The 15,713-nt window shown below is 39.8% G+C and overlaps 1 protein-coding gene across 1 annotated transcript in view; it reads left to right on the top strand.

The window, feature by feature from the left end:
* The first annotated feature begins 888 nt into the window (after positions 1-888).
* The window catches only part of Cd96 (CD96 molecule), a 77,017-nt gene continuing 62,192 nt past the window's right edge, over positions 889-15,713 (top strand). Inside the window, exons 1-3 of the mRNA XM_057765222.1 lie at positions 889-949; positions 3,097-3,453; positions 14,039-14,157. Coding sequence (XP_057621205.1) covers positions 889-949; positions 3,097-3,453; positions 14,039-14,157 — 537 coding nt within the window. The remainder of the gene's footprint in view (positions 950-3,096; positions 3,454-14,038; positions 14,158-15,713) is intronic.

The following is a 15,713-nucleotide window of genomic DNA, read 5'->3' as shown; positions in this document are numbered from 1 at the left end:
GTAAAATCCTGTCATCAGACCACAGAAGTTCCTAGGCATTAGATCATGAACCAGGTGTCAAAAACAAAACAAAATGATACAAACAAACAAACAAACAAACAGAAAACTAGCTAGAGTGGGCTTAACATACTCACTGATGTGCTATGCAGTTCTTTATGGTTCTTTGCGTAGCCAGATAGAGCTCTTGTGTCATCCTCTAAAAAGGCTCCTGACCATCACAATGAAGGATTGCCCCTTCTGGCCTCCAACCTATCAAGATAAGGAGTGGAAAAGACACTTGCTTCTCCCCTCCCCAGAAATGTGGATTTCCCTACAAGAAGCTAGACAACGACTTCAGTAGGATAGCTGACATTACTCCCTCTTATTCTTCAGAGTTTATTAAAATCAAATATGTAAACCATTGTTCTTGCACCCTGGAGCAATTTTGGACAGAAAATATATCTTAAGATTGGGTTGAAACGCTGTTATGAGAGGCTAAGAGCTCATGTCTGCTAAACGACTTTGTATTCTTGAAAGAAAATGTATAAAAAGCACACAGGGACTGCTCTGTACAATTTCCTTTGTTTGGATTTTAGAAGCAGCTTGACTGACAAAGAGACAGAAGGAGAGAATCTTGTGATATGAAAAAAATCTTTTAGAGGTGAGACACAAGGTTTCAGAGAACAGCTTCTGCATTGTTCTTGTGGCGGTTATACTTAGCCCTGAACCACACTACTTTCCTGTCTGCATTTCATTTCCTGGGGACTTGCCAAGCGATCAACAACCCCAGCCCTGTGGTAGAGTTGGGGTTTTGAGCACGAATAGGGTGAGGAGCGTTTGCTTAGCTAGAGACATTCACTGACTCCTGAGATCATTACAGAAATGCTGATGTGAGCTGTTTGGGAGACAATGGAGAGAAAATGGACATACTGTGCGGTTTATTCCATCATCCAGATACAGTTTTTCAGGGGTAAGACATCCATTCAATCCTGTCCTTTCAGATGACTGCTTTAGGAACCTTTGCTCTTTTGAAATGCCTCATGACTGCTGCAAGAGTTGATCACTAAAGGGCAAACTGTTGCTAAGGTTGTCAGTTATGCATGTGACAGCCAGGAAAGGATGCTAGAGTCTAGACAGGATTTCTCATGAGCCAAGAAGGGAATGGATGGTTTGTGCCATTGCTATGGTCTCTCTTCATCATTTTCCCTCTTCAAAGAGTCTCAAGTAATTGGAAAATTGTGTCTTGGAGAGGAAATGCTCCTGGACCATTATAAAGACAATTCTAGAAAACTAAAACAGCCCTACAATTGTGTCCATGGGCAGAAAGCTTTGCTAAGCTTTTAATCCTATCTCAAGCATTTCTTTTCTCTTTAGATTAACAAGCATTTCTACTCTGTAATACCAATGTCATTAGTGGTTGGATGTATGTTGTGTCTTAGTCATATACAAGGAGTGCTCTGTAAAGCCAAGTGGAGTCCTTATGGCCATGGGAACCAGAACCTAAAAGGCCTACTTCAAAATTGAAGGACAAAAGCTTAGATCTGAATACCACAGTACAAGATTATTATTGAAAGCCTGAGGGTTTTATTAACTAACTGTGTTTGGCTATGAAGGTTGTAAGAGTTTCTGAATCAAAGACATTGAAATTGGTGGTATAGATAGGCTCAGAGGCATGTCATTGAAGGATCCCTTCCAGGGAGTTACACTCAGAGGTGGACCTCTGTCTACCCAAGCTTTGTGCACCGGTGAGTGTAATGTAACTCCTATCCATCCAGTGCCCTTGAGGGCTGGTTTCTTCTCAGCAGTTGTCATCTTTGTATCCTTTCCCTTTATGAGCTCTGGGGGACTTGTCACAATAATGTATAATTTCTGTAATGGTAAAGTCTAAAACAGAGACCAGCATTTCTGAAGACATATCAAAGACTCAATGCTGAACAAATTTTTAGTGGTCTGTACCAGGCGGTCAGGTTTCTGATGAGAGAGAGAATCTTCTTTTATGTTGAGTATCTCATGAGCCAGGTAGAGATGATGCCCAGGGTACCTCTAGCTGAGGCATCTCCTCCTTTCCCCTTTGGAGATTCACCTACATGGAGATGAGGTCCGTTTCTCCTCAGAGAAAATGTCAAGGCTCTTACTCTACTCAACCAGACTAAATGTAGGAGGCGGTTTGGAGTTATGAAGTTAATGTTAAAGAAAAATTACAGATGTGACTAATTGCAAAGAGAATTTACGTTCTCTTAAGGGAGTGGCCTCTAACTCATCTACGTCATTTCTCAGTGCTTTGATTTCTTTTCTGATAAGGTAACAACAATATCACTCTTATGATGCATGAAGCTTAAAACAATAGTTGTTTAAAATATCCTGGTAAACACATATTCTTCTAAAAGAAAAGTCACTCTATTGCAAAGAATTTACAGAGAAAGTCTGAAAACAAACTACTGTACTTAGACTAGTTATTACAGAAACTGACTCAGAAAGATCAACTATATTCAGATGTGTTATCAGTTTCATGATAGATTTACCAGGACACTTAACTGAGCTTAATTTGTCGGCTGAAGAGGGAGCTCAGCCATTACGAGCATTTCCTGCTCTTACAAAGGACCTAAGTTTGGACCCTGGTCTGCACAACTGGCAGCTCAGAACCAGCCGTAACTCCAGTTCCAGGAACATCTATGGGCGTCTATGGGCATCTGCGCTCATATTCACACACAGACACATACTCATACATAACTAAAAATAATAAAATAAACCTTCAGATACGCTCAGTCTTATTCACAGTTAGTCAGAGACCTTCAGTTACTTTTGGGGCAGATGAACAGAGAAATATGCAAGTGTTCATTGTTTCCTCCACTCATCCAAAATTGCGAGAGACTTTCTACACCTAGGGCAGCCGGGAAGAAATCTCAGTGACTCTCTCCTATCAGAGCACTGAACAGGGTTTTTAAGAGTCACTCTGGGTTTTGCATGCTAACCAAAATTTTTTTAAAGAACACACACACACATACACGCATGCCCACACACGCACGCTCACACAGACACACACACGCACACACACACTCTAAAAGGGGCACTCCAGGTGAATTATGCAAACTGATTACTTACATCCTTCTTTACCAGGCATATGGGAAGAAAGAGTCAACGCAGGAGAAACCATATATTCGCCACCTGGATCTGACATCAACTTGACCTGTCAAACAACAAAGGAGAAAGAATTCTTGGTACAGGCACAGTGGTCTAAGGTCACTGATAAAAACGACCCCATCGTGGTTTATCATCCTCAGTACGGCTTCCACTATGCTCAGGGGTATGCCCATGGGGCACAGGTGGCTTCCATCAAAATTCAGAGGAATGTAACAGAATGGACTCTGTCCTTAGAGAATATCTCTACCACCTTCAGTGGACAGTATGAGTGCAGCTTTACTGTGTATCCAGAAGGTATCCAGACTACGGTCTACAACCTTGTTGTGGCACCTCGTGAGTATAACCTACACAAGAAGGGATGCCTCATGCTTTCATGTGGCTTTTCCCCATTTAGCAAGCACACATTGACAACAACCTTGTTCTAGATTTGGTGTTGAACATGCAGAGGCTCAGCAGAAAGAAGTATTGTCTGATAAGAGAAGTAGCAACAAATCGCAGAATGCCACAAGTAAGTGTGATGTTGCAACAGTAGCAAGTATTACTAAGGAGAACGATCAGAGGAAAGAGCATAGCAGAGTCCAGTGAAATGGTGGCTGAGAAAGGAGCACCCAGGTCGAAGTCTGAGGAGTGAGTACTGTTAATGCAAGTTAGAAGAGGTGGGGGTTGTGAGTGACCCAGAAGTGGGGCGGAGGCAGCCATGGGAAATATTTTGCAAGGTTTAAAGAAATGGAAATACACAAGTGTAGATTGATAGGTAAGGCTAGAGACACAGTGAGGACCAGATCATGTCAGATATTGTTGGCTACGTTCAAAGCTCTGACTTTTATGTAAGAATCTTAAAAAAAAAAAAAATGAAATTTTTCCAACAAGCAGTTAGGATAACGTTTGTGGTCTGATTGTATTTTGTTATAAAAACATGATCCTGGCTTCAGTATGGAAATGACTTTAAAGTGGACAAAGAAAAGATGATGGGAATATATTAGAAGACCATTTCCAGATACCCAGAAGAAATATAGTAGTTGTCTGGTAGACATGGAAGGAAACTCATGCATTTTATATACTGAGTATAAAACACACATGAGTTGATCATAGAATACATATAGACAAGGCCGTCTGAAAGAAGACAGAAGAAACTCTGAGGGTGGCATTGGACTCCCGGTGTGCACACCTGCCTGTTGGTGCCAGTTGCTGGGATAAAAGATGAAGGAAGTGGCGTGGTTTCATGAGTGAATTTGCGGAAGTGAACTTGGATGTTTATTGTAAGACAAGTAAATGGGTCAGAGAGGCTCCTGAACATGTAGCATTCAGACTGTACATTTGTGATGGAACCCTGAATTTAAGCTTTAGGTCCATTCTGGCTAGAAATGAATTAAACTTGGGGTCCATCTTGTAAGTTCTCTGAGCCTGCTTTGGTCTTTATCATGATAACACCTGCCCTACATGATCCAGTTCTGAGGTAAAATGATTTCTATTCCTGCTAACGGGAACAGATACAAACAAAAACCAGCAAATAGAAAGCATACTGGAAATTGAATGTTTTAGACTCAAGGGATAAGTAGCCTGGTAATAAGAGAAAAGAACAATAAGACCTACCTCAGGAAAGCCTTGCTGCAGGGGGCGCGCAGCTGTCCTGATACGCAGCAGGGAGGGACTTCTCAGCCCCTCCCCATATCTAACTCCTGCTGCTCCTAGGCAGTGATACTTGGATAATCTCTGTATAAAGTAGGATTCCATCAACCGAGTGAAATACAACTTCCAATCAGTTGACGACAGGATAGTCAGAATGTGGTTGAAATAAAGAGACAGAAGACCAGCTGAGGGCAGCGTTTAGCTGTGGGTACTTCAGATTCTGGGCGTCAGCGGGGCACTGGATGTGTCATTTACTATACACAGCATCATTCACACTTCACAACCATTTCAGGTTTCTGGGCTTTCGGTTTCTGACACAACAAATGTAGATATTTACAGTTCTTTCATCGGTACCTTTATCTTGAAAATCCACTAAGGTGATCTGTGTACAGTACTTCAGTTCCTATTAAAGGTAGGAGTTGGGCTATAGAGATGGCTCAGCAGTTCAGGGTACTTGTTGCTCTTGCAGAGGACCTAGGTTCGGTTCCCAGCACCCATATAATGACTTACAGCCATGTGTAACTCCAGATACGGGGGATCTGATGCCTTCTTGTGACTTCCTCAGGCACCAGGCACACATAAATAATGAGGACAAAATATTCATATAAATAAAATATAAATGAATATTAAAATAAAGTAAGGGCATTGCAAATGGCTGGTGTTAATAGTAGTAAAATAATAATACAGAAAGGGACTTTATTTCTTAATTCTTATTAAAAAAGGAACTTCTTTTTCTTTTTATAGTGGTCTTATTTGGAATCCAGTGAGATATTGTCAGACATTAGCACAAGTACAACTAGTCATTAGCTTTAAGTTCAGCTTTGGTATAGGACTATGCTATGGCATCTCTAAGGACCTGATCAATACTCTATTGTATAAGGGCAACATGGTTGTATCTTCCATTGTTGTGCCTACAAAACTCCCAGGATCTGTCCTCTGGACAAGGGGGTGTACTCTATAAAATCGAGGGTATATTATGGTTCCATTGAAAGCAGTAATGGAAAAAGGTATTCAGAAATGAGCGGTGTTGCCTTTAAGAAAAGTACATTTCTTAAAATAAAAGGCAATGCAAGGTGGTTAAGCTTGTAGCTACTGAAAACTGTGAATAGATAAAGAAACAGAGCCATATTTAAGTTTTCTGTGGTTGGAAAATTTCAATCTTCATTCTGAGCTTTGCTGTTGATCCTCTGAGTCAGATGGAAAACAACAACCTAGTGAGGAAAAAAAAGATGTTAGTATTGTATATTTGCTACAGGATCACAGTCTATAAAAAAGCAAATAAGAAGAGAAGAAAATTTTACATAATAGTGACAGAAATGTAGGCTTATTGCGGAGCTAAGGAGTGAAAGAATTTAGCCTAGAGGAGGTGCCTCCCTTCTGACAGCATGGTCAAGTCCCCACCCAAGGCTGTGCCATCTTTCCGCCTTGTGTTCTCGATGTTTCCTTGCTTTCTTTCCTGTTTAGGTCAGGGTCCCTGTAAAGCTCCTGCAAGATATTCATGTTCCCAAGCCGGGTGTGTAGGCAAGGCACATACATGAAGCAAAAACACCTAGGAAGAACATGAGTACATGCAAACTGGAGTGACATGAGTCTATGTAAGACCGGGCAGAAGTTCGGAGGAGGATGGGTTAACTATTTCTTCCTGTTTCCTCTTTCTTGTCAGCTGAGTCATTCTTCCTGATCTGTTTACAAAACTGTGAGCTCCAAGTCCTGGTCTCGTGTCCCCCTGAGGGCTCAACAAAGAAAGGCAGCTAGTTGTTCCTTTTTCATAATATTTTGTCCCTGTGTGTCTTAGTGTGCAGAAGCTGTGAATAGAAATGGAAAAACAATGAATAATTAATTTGGAGCCTGCTTTATTTACATCTCATGTTGATACATTTCTCCCTAAATTAGAGATCTTTGAATTATTTGAAGAAGCATAGTTACCCGAGTTAGTCCTTGGTTTATGAGAATCTGCGTTTCAGAAATTAGAATGGTACTTCAGATTTTACCTCTTTTAGCATATGAAAAATTGTGGTTATTAGAATAAACTATAAGAGCACACAGCACGACTTAATTTCCCAAATTGCAACGAAAGCCCAGGGATTGTTAATGTTGTCAGCAGCAACAGGGATGTTGGGAGAACTAGAAAGAGATGTAGCACAAATACACGCAGGAGGAATAGCTGTGCTGGTGAAGCCCAGGGACACAGCATCTACCCTCATGGGGAGGCTCTGGGTTCACCAACACCCAAGAGAAGGAGGAGTGATGACGGCAATGAATAGTAACATTCTAGTCTTGAAAACATAATGCTGAACAATTGCTTGCACAGGAGCAAACCAACCAACATTCCAGCACGAATGGGAGGGCCATCCTAGCTCCCACTCTTAGCTGAAAAGCTATTGACAGTTTTTGGCTTCTAAGAGAGAAAGAGTCAGTTTTCTTTAAGATTCTGGACCTTGGTGAATAGTTCGTGCTTCAAGGAAAGACCACGCATCTGTAAGTATATATGAGCAGCCCAAATTGGAGTCTGGGTTAGAAAAATAATTTAGAAGAAGGCACAAACTTGAGAGAGCAAAGAGGTGGATCTGGTTGGTGTGGAGAATGAAAGTGTTTAAAACACATTGTATGCATGCATAAAATTTTCAAATGACTTCCAAATACTTAAATATTAACAAATGATTAATAAAAAATTATTTAAAAATAATGAAACAAATATTAGCTTCAGAACTGTAAAGAAAGAGTGATCTTGAGTGGCTAGAAACCAATGGGGAGGCACTAAATATTGAAGCATATACAAACATAGAGCCCAAAAGATACCATATTGTAAATTCTAAGTTTACCACCATTTTCCTTTTAAAACATAAAAATGTTGATGAGAAAAAAAATAGAACATTTATAACTTAAGTCTTACACATGTGATTAAACTCCTGTAGGTCAATTTGTCATTGAGCCTGAATGCTGACTTTCCTCAGTGTCTTGGAGGTAGTCTTTGTCCAGCACAGAGTTTCTGAGAGATTGTAGTGCCGAGTACCAGGGATACAGTGATGTGGGTTGCAGACAAGACGGCCCTGTCCTCCAGCATCTCCAAGACCAATAAGGACTGATATCAATTAAATGTCAAAGAACAATGTGAGACGTTCTGATGCAGAGGTGAATTAGGCAGTGTATGAAGAGGTGTCCTGGGAAATTCAGGAGAGGTTTTCTAGATACCATCAGTCCCTTGGAGCAGTTATTAATCAAGAACTGGAGAACCTAGAATTTTACTTTAGCCAACAGGCTATGCACAGGCTCTGTGGTGCAGGAACTGTGTCGACCATGGAGATTCTAAAGACTTATAACTAGAGCAAAAACAATGCAGTGAAAGCAGCTGAAAGCAAGGTTAGTGAACAAGATTAGTGTGGTCTTTAACACTTTTCATCTTGCATCTCAAATATGGGGCCGTTTTTATATTTGTTTTGACTAAGGTCTAGGGAATGAACTGAGAAAAAAAACAGGAAGGATAGTGGAAGTTCAACTGAGTTAGGAAATAATGCAATAGAAGAAACACAGAGGAGACATGCTGGCAACTCTGAGTAGGGTGACAGAGATGGAGAGCAATGTTCAGACCAAAGCCGTGTTTAAGTGGGTTCTCCATAAACTCTCATGCTGCGTTGCATATGTGGAATTTGAAATTCAAAGCATTGCCAAGCATGATGCTTTGATTTTCAGAATGTATAACTCACTCACTGTGGGAAGGGACGCTGGGGTCTGACCAGACTGTACAGAGATCATTCAAGTTATATTTCGTAGGCAGGAAGCTGATAATAGCATGCACACCGTTAGTCATGCTACCCCTCAGCTAGCACAGAGGCTTAAGCAAAGATACTATTTTTGTAAGTTTTCTGAGCATGGATTCTGACTAAATTTCTAGTCATGAGAGAGATCGTCTAGGTAGAGAAATCAAATGAGAAAAGCCGTGTGGTGCTTCAATCAGAACACAGTGCTGAGAAGAGTAGATTAAGATGGTAAGAGTAAGACAAGAAAACTGGGTTGCAGAAGCCTAGAAAGATAATTGCATATAGGCAACAGCCATCAATTCGGATGCTTCTGTGAAGACAAATGGTTATTGGATTGTATTTAGGAACATGAAAGGTATTGACCACTTCGCAGGAGCTTGTGTTGGTGGCTTTATGGAAGAGAAAAGAAATCAGATAGGAGGAGCAGGGAGTGAGAGGCGGGGGAGGGGGACGGAAGTGTTGACACAGCTTCTAGCAGCTGGTCAATAAGAATGGAAACAGTCTGAGTGGTTGCACAAAGCTTTGTGTTGGTGTTGCAGTGGGGGCAGTTTTAAATAATGCAAGGCACCTAACTATACTCCAAAGCCAATGGACAGGATCTGCTTAAAATGAGTTAACTATACCACAGAATCGGTATAAGATTTCTATATACTGACTAAGATTTCTGAGAAGTTGGGTCATTGAGATCCATAACAGGTAACCAAACTCTTCAAAAGTAGGGACAAATTTTATTAAGTTTGTAATAGCATTCATTAATTACACATAAACATAGGTTTCATTGTGATATTTTTACACATGTCTAATATATTTTGATCTTATTCTCCCACATTCCCTTGTCTTGCTTCCCTCCCACTCCTGCTAATGACCTCCTCTTCCCTCGTACTCCCCCCTCTCCCTTCATGCCTTAACAAAACACTTTTAAGTTATAGCAGGAAGGAAGGGAAACAAGAAGATCGTTTTTGATGATGGCAGTTTCGCCCAATATTTTAGTGTTTTCTATCAGTTAGTCTATTCTCCCAAGAAGTCTAAGAAGGGCCACATAAGACAAACACAGAGATATCTACCAGACAATATCCATACAGCACTGAAAGCCAAAGAGAAAGAAAAATCATAAAAGTAGCAATAAAAACAAGTGAAGCATAGAAGCAAAATAGGAAAAAAAAAACAACTTATTCCTTATAGATAGAACAATCAGAAAATCAAGGCACTTCTTATCAGAAGACTTGTCCAAAATACTAAGATTAATAACAGTCTACCAAGAATTTATACATCTTGTGAAATTATCCATTCAATATGTAAAAACCGTAAGCAGATTTGTCCTCTTAAGTGTTGAGATTTGAGAGCTTCAGGAGTAATTTTTCTGTGGGTCCTGTAAGTCCAGTCAAACAGTTCAGGCAAGAGCAGTTTCTTGCCCAAAAGGCTAACAAACTCCATGAAAAGCCTCTTAGATGCCCATCATCCTTTTGAAGTAGATTGGTGCTTCCAGGAGCAGATGTGTCTCATTGTCATGAAAAGTCCAAAGTTCTTAAAACATTTTAAGTGCCATATTCTGAAGGTCTCTGAAAGATTTGAAGAATACCTATCTATCTGAAATATATCTCTATACATCTAGGAAACCTAACTAATATGACTATAAGCTTGACTATTATAGATGACAATCTATTAACCTGTCTTTCTTAATTACACATTACATTTTTAAATGAACTGCACAAGCACAGTTCAAGAGCAGAAATATACATATAATAAGATTGACCTAAAATTTGTATCAATAGACCAAGATCCATACCAATGCAAATTATTCATATCTTTATCATATCCCCCCTTTAAATGTAAATAAATATTTATAAACAATGATTTAGGGAAGTTGGGCACAGTTCTCTCCTAACTGCTTCCTGCTTTTGTAATTTTTGGGGGGTGTTCACAGTGACTTTTCAGGGGATCTTGGTCCTCAAACCATATTAGTCTAGAAGGATTCCACGGGTTCTCATTCTCTGTGGAAACAAAAGAAGAACCTCTTTTCCAAAGCAACAAATGTTTAGACCCAAATTCTAAAATCATATTTTTAAAATACATATGTTGCTTTAGCTTAGCAGCCCAGACAATGAAATGTCTCTTTGTACTTATCTAGCTCACGGTCAAGAAATTTAAAGAAAACACAATAATATACATAATTAAGACTCTCTGTGTATATTCCATCTTTACATGGCTTATTTTTCTTACTCTATTACTTTTTCTACAAGTTTAGTATTTATTTTATCATCTTTACTCCTTTAATCTATGTTTGTACTCTTTTATATTGCATTTACCGTCTCTTTACTCTTTTTCTTCTCTCTCTCTCTCAAGCCTTTGTACTTTTTTAAAACACACTGTGCCTCATTTAGAGGTCTTTTATGTCTGAATCTGTCCTGTTGTATATCTGCAATCTTTTTCTATCCAGGAGTACTTCTTAAAATGCAAAGCAGTTTGGCTAGGACTAAGGTTGCCTTGCCTTTTGGCTCCACTCAGTCCAACAGAGCAGAGGTCCGTTCACTGTCTCTAAGACTTCCGGGTGGGAGCCATGCTCACCACCTCAACTCTGGCAACCAGTTGGCCCATGATGCCACCAAGTAACTTGGAGCACACTGCCCACAAACCTTATTCAGGTGCTTGTCCTCCTGAAAGAGCCAGAATTCATGCTGGTACACAGCCCAGAAAGCTGCCATTTTGAAACCGCGTGGTGTTTTGGTTTTGCTTGTTTGTCTGTCTGTCAGTCTGTCTGTTTGTTTGTTTTACGCAATAGCTGATTCAGGAAGACCTGTCTTAAAGGAATCATGCCTCTGGTTGCTTCTCGCAAACAGAGCCCACCTGAGAAAATGCTGCTACCGAAAAGCCATACTTAACTCTGTTCTTTTGTATCTAAGATTCCTTTCCAAGCTTTCTCATGTTTTACGTAGACTTAGCTCCACATTAGGTGTCAAATGTTGGTATTTTTTTGAGTCAGGGTGATTGGAAAATGAACTAGCAGCCTCCGCCAGCAGTGTTATAGTCACTTTTAAAGAAATTTTCCCAATTATAATTTTTAGAATTTGTACTATTCCATGTCTTTTTTTCCCTTCAAAGTCTTTTGTTTTATATACACATGCACACACGCGCGTGCACACACACACACTTTTTCTTTGTATTTTCTGTATTACTTGAATATCTTATTTTTAGAGTTATTTATTTAAATATTTTCCTCATTTAATCTTATAAATTTCTCTCAATACATTAGCTTTTGTGCACATATAGTTTATGCTTTGTTCTGATTTCCTTATTCTTAGAGTGATTTCTAAAATGACTTCCTAAATTACATCACCTATCTTTCACAAGTCTTTTTTTCTTCAATGAACTCATTTACCAGTCTTTCCAAATTTTGTACAATTTATATCATTTTTATTCATTCATCTCATTTTGAATAATGAAGTGGTAGCTTTCATTTATATGTGGATATATTATCACATAGCTTTACTTGCTATTTTATTTTCTGGCCTTTTTCTCACTGTAACTTTTGCAGTTTGTTCTGCTGTACTCATTTTCCTATTGCTTAGGCTTAAGCATGCTTTTATTCTTACTGTGGAAGGCCTGCCAGGCTAGCTCCTCTGTAGACTTTGTTGTGTCTTGAGCCCCTGATTGGCTATTTTCAAGGTAAACACTAGCCGTGAGACTGTGGGGATATACTTCCTTTTCTTTTGTCTCCCGTCTCCCACTTCTTTATGAATTCCCTCCTTGATTTCCCATACTGGATCTTTCTAGTTTAATTTGGATTCTTCTCCCAAGGAATTTTTCACAGCATTGGCGACATCCCATGAACCCTCATGTGTCTCAGGATGGGGGACTTCTTCTATTCCCCAAGAAGAAACTGTTGATCTGAGGCCTGCTCACCTCCTTCTCTATTCCTGCTGCTCTTCTCAGATCAGCCAGCTATCTCTGTGGAGATCACCCACTGTGGGCGGGAACTTTTCTGGTTCTAAAGGCCATTTAGAGAAGCACCATCCATTTCCCTGCTTTCTTTCTCCACAGCTGCTACTACCGTGGTCTAGTACTTTGTTACCATTTGCTACTGGGGACATGTTGTAGTTTGATATTCTTGTAGATACTTTCTAGGTAATTTTAACTACTTTCTCTGTTTGCCTAAGGGATATCAGTTATATTTAAAATGTTATGCCCAGAATCTGAGCAAACTTCAAAAGTGGAGCTGGGTGTGATGCTACACACTTGTAACCCTCATACTTGAGGCAGGACAATTGTGACGAATGTGAAATTAGCTTGGGTTATATAGCAAGTACCAAGCCATCCAGGGTGGTATAGAAAGATCAAAAAGTCAAGTATTAAATAAAAGTTAGTAATAATTTATATACTAACTGTATATTTGGGTAATATTCATTAAAATATTAACATATGCATTCATTCTGTGAACAACATAGATTAACTAGATTACCCGGTTTAAATTATATTTAAGCAGAACAGTTAGAATAATTTTAAAAATAAAATTTAAAAGTGGTATGCAATGTGTTAGAATTTGGATGCTGTTACACAAGTGTAACTCCACTTGGAAATATGGTGATTAAATTTCTTTGAAATTAATGGACAAGGATATTCTAAAAAATACAAGGTTAGAATAATATAGATGACCCTTCATATCTGTAGATTCCATAAGTACAACTTCAGATAAGGAAGATTTGAAAACAAATTGCATATATACTGAACATGCACATTTTCTTTGCCCTACCCTTAAAAACATAACATAAAACTCTGCACGCCTTTCCATTATATTTGTTGTAAGTTTTCTAGGGTATGCTTGGGTCATATGGAACTTGAGGGCTTAAGGATTTTCTCCTGAGACCAAAGCCTGCAGAAGAAGAGAGAAGAGGTTTCCAGAGAGTAAACATTTGGGTTTAATGTGAGTGTATGTCACTATAGGCTCGTCAGAACCTATAGGATATATATTACATGAACACTACAGCAAGCTGTGGGCCTTGAGAGATAATGATTTGTGAATGTAGTCTTATTTATTATGGCAATGCACTCATGTGTACGACGCTGATGCAGAAGAGCTATGTGTGTAAATGTGAGAACTACACATACACCAGAATTGTCAGGATTTGCTGCTCGCTTTTGCTGTGAACCTCCAGCTGCTGTGAGGAAAAAAGCAAGTCCTAATGAATTTTAAAATACAAATAGAAGCTAGGTTATAAGACTTAATATTCTTTCTAATGAGGACGTGGAACCTGAAGGCGATGGACCTATTTGGGGTTAAAGCAGAAGAGCACATCAAATTCTAAGCTGGATTGTCAAATGATCTCTCTGAGTTTTCAGTGATGAGCCATTCCCCAGGCTCCTTCTGGCTCAGTTTTGCCATTTAAACTATGTGGACCGCAGTGAGGTTCTGCCTCGTTACTTCATAGGTGTCTTGAAGATAGATGAATTTCTATTCTAAACTGGTTTTGTCTGTTTGATAAAATGTACCTTATATGCCAAGATCCATGCATCTTCCACCTTATGTTTTGTTCCAGTTATACAAGAGGAACACAACTATACAATAGAAACAGAGACGAATTGGACTCTGGAAATACCATGCTTTCAAAATACTTCCTCGGAAATTTCACCTGGGTTCACCTTTTCATGGTTGGTGGTAAGCGTTGCCCTTTTCAGTGAATAACTGTAATGATCTTTAAATATTAATGAGTTGAAATGAATAGCAAGCAATAATAGAGAAACACTTGATGAGACACAGGCATTATGCCAGTGGCTGGGGAAAGACTGGGGAAGGAAGGAAAGGGCACGGGGGTGTCTTCCAGCTAGACAAGCAGCGATGCATGCGGTGGAACTCTGAAATTAGCTGTTAGAGGTTGATTTCTGTTTCAAATTATAAACCAGACCGTGACTGCGGAGAAAACAAGGAGTGATGCTGCCCTGGGGAAAAGTCACATACAGAAGTCTCTAGTCACTAATATTTGTTTTACAAATAACATATGTAGAGAAATAGACTTCGTTTCCCAGAACTTGCATTGCCATAATCTTGCATTGCTTTAATCGAGAAATGCAAAACCTGATGCTTATGAAATACAAGAAGAGGATGGAGTGATGGCTCAGCAGTTAGGAAAGCTTACTGCCCTATCAGAGGATACTGAAAGACACACAAGGGATTCATTGTTGCCCCCCTCTGACCTCCATAGGTGCCTGCACACACACACACACACACACACATACAGAAACACACACACACAGGCAAACACACACATGAATTGTGCATGGGAGAAACGGGCTCTGCAGAAGCACATCGCTGTTCGGTTCTGTTGCTGAATCAGGGGCTATAGGTCCATAGTAACCACAACCTTTAAAAACCTCTACAAATGTCCAGAACAGGGACTTTCAAAAGTTGCATTTATTTATGGAGTTATGCCCCACGACGTGTATGGAGGTCAGAGGACTCAGTTCTCCTCGTCCAACTCGTAGTCCCAGGAATAGAACTCAAGTCACCTTTTCACCATCCTCATGTTAAATCGATGGTCACCAAATTTATGCCATTTGGTTGGCTCATTAGTGCCAGATCATTAGGGATCAAATACTAGACGAATGATAAGTCTCCTTTATGTAGTAGTATCCCTCAAGGAAACTTGGAAGGTGGTAGAGACATGTCCTATGATCCCATCAGGACATTTAGAATAAATGAGGACTGGAGAGAGTGCGGGGAGGAGGGGTAAGTCTTGAGCCTCAGCAGACCCTCACACCACAGTCATTTAAAGACTGGATTGTAATATAGACAAATAGAGAGATCCCTTTGAAAGAATCCTTCCTTCAAAGGGAATAATGGATTGGCAATGAGCTGATTAAATTCCTGCTGTGTGTTCTCTTTTTAAATGTCAAAATCTGTTTGCTTCACGGACTTTCAGCCATGTCCTAACTACTGATGGCTCTAGGATTGACTAAGACTGCAGTGAAAACATCTAATGTCCCTGTATTAGGAAACAGAGAAAGCTCCCCCCGCCATCATTGCTGTGTGTCTGCAGAGGTCACGCATGTTCTTACAAACAGGAAGTAATGTGGCTTTAAGTAAAAGGCTAAAGAGTAGAAATGATAAAGATAAGCTCAGCAGGCGCCGAAACCCTGGGAAACTGCAAAGGCCTCCCGCCCCGAGTGTTTCATTAAACCCTGGGAAGAGTTCTATAGACAAACATTATCCAAGTC

Source organism: Chionomys nivalis, chromosome 3 (assembly GCF_950005125.1).
Source record: "Chionomys nivalis chromosome 3, mChiNiv1.1, whole genome shotgun sequence".
NCBI lineage: Eukaryota > Metazoa > Chordata > Mammalia > Rodentia > Cricetidae > Chionomys > Chionomys nivalis.
Note: the sequence above shows the minus strand (reverse complement) of the source record. Positions and strands in the feature narration are given on the sequence as shown.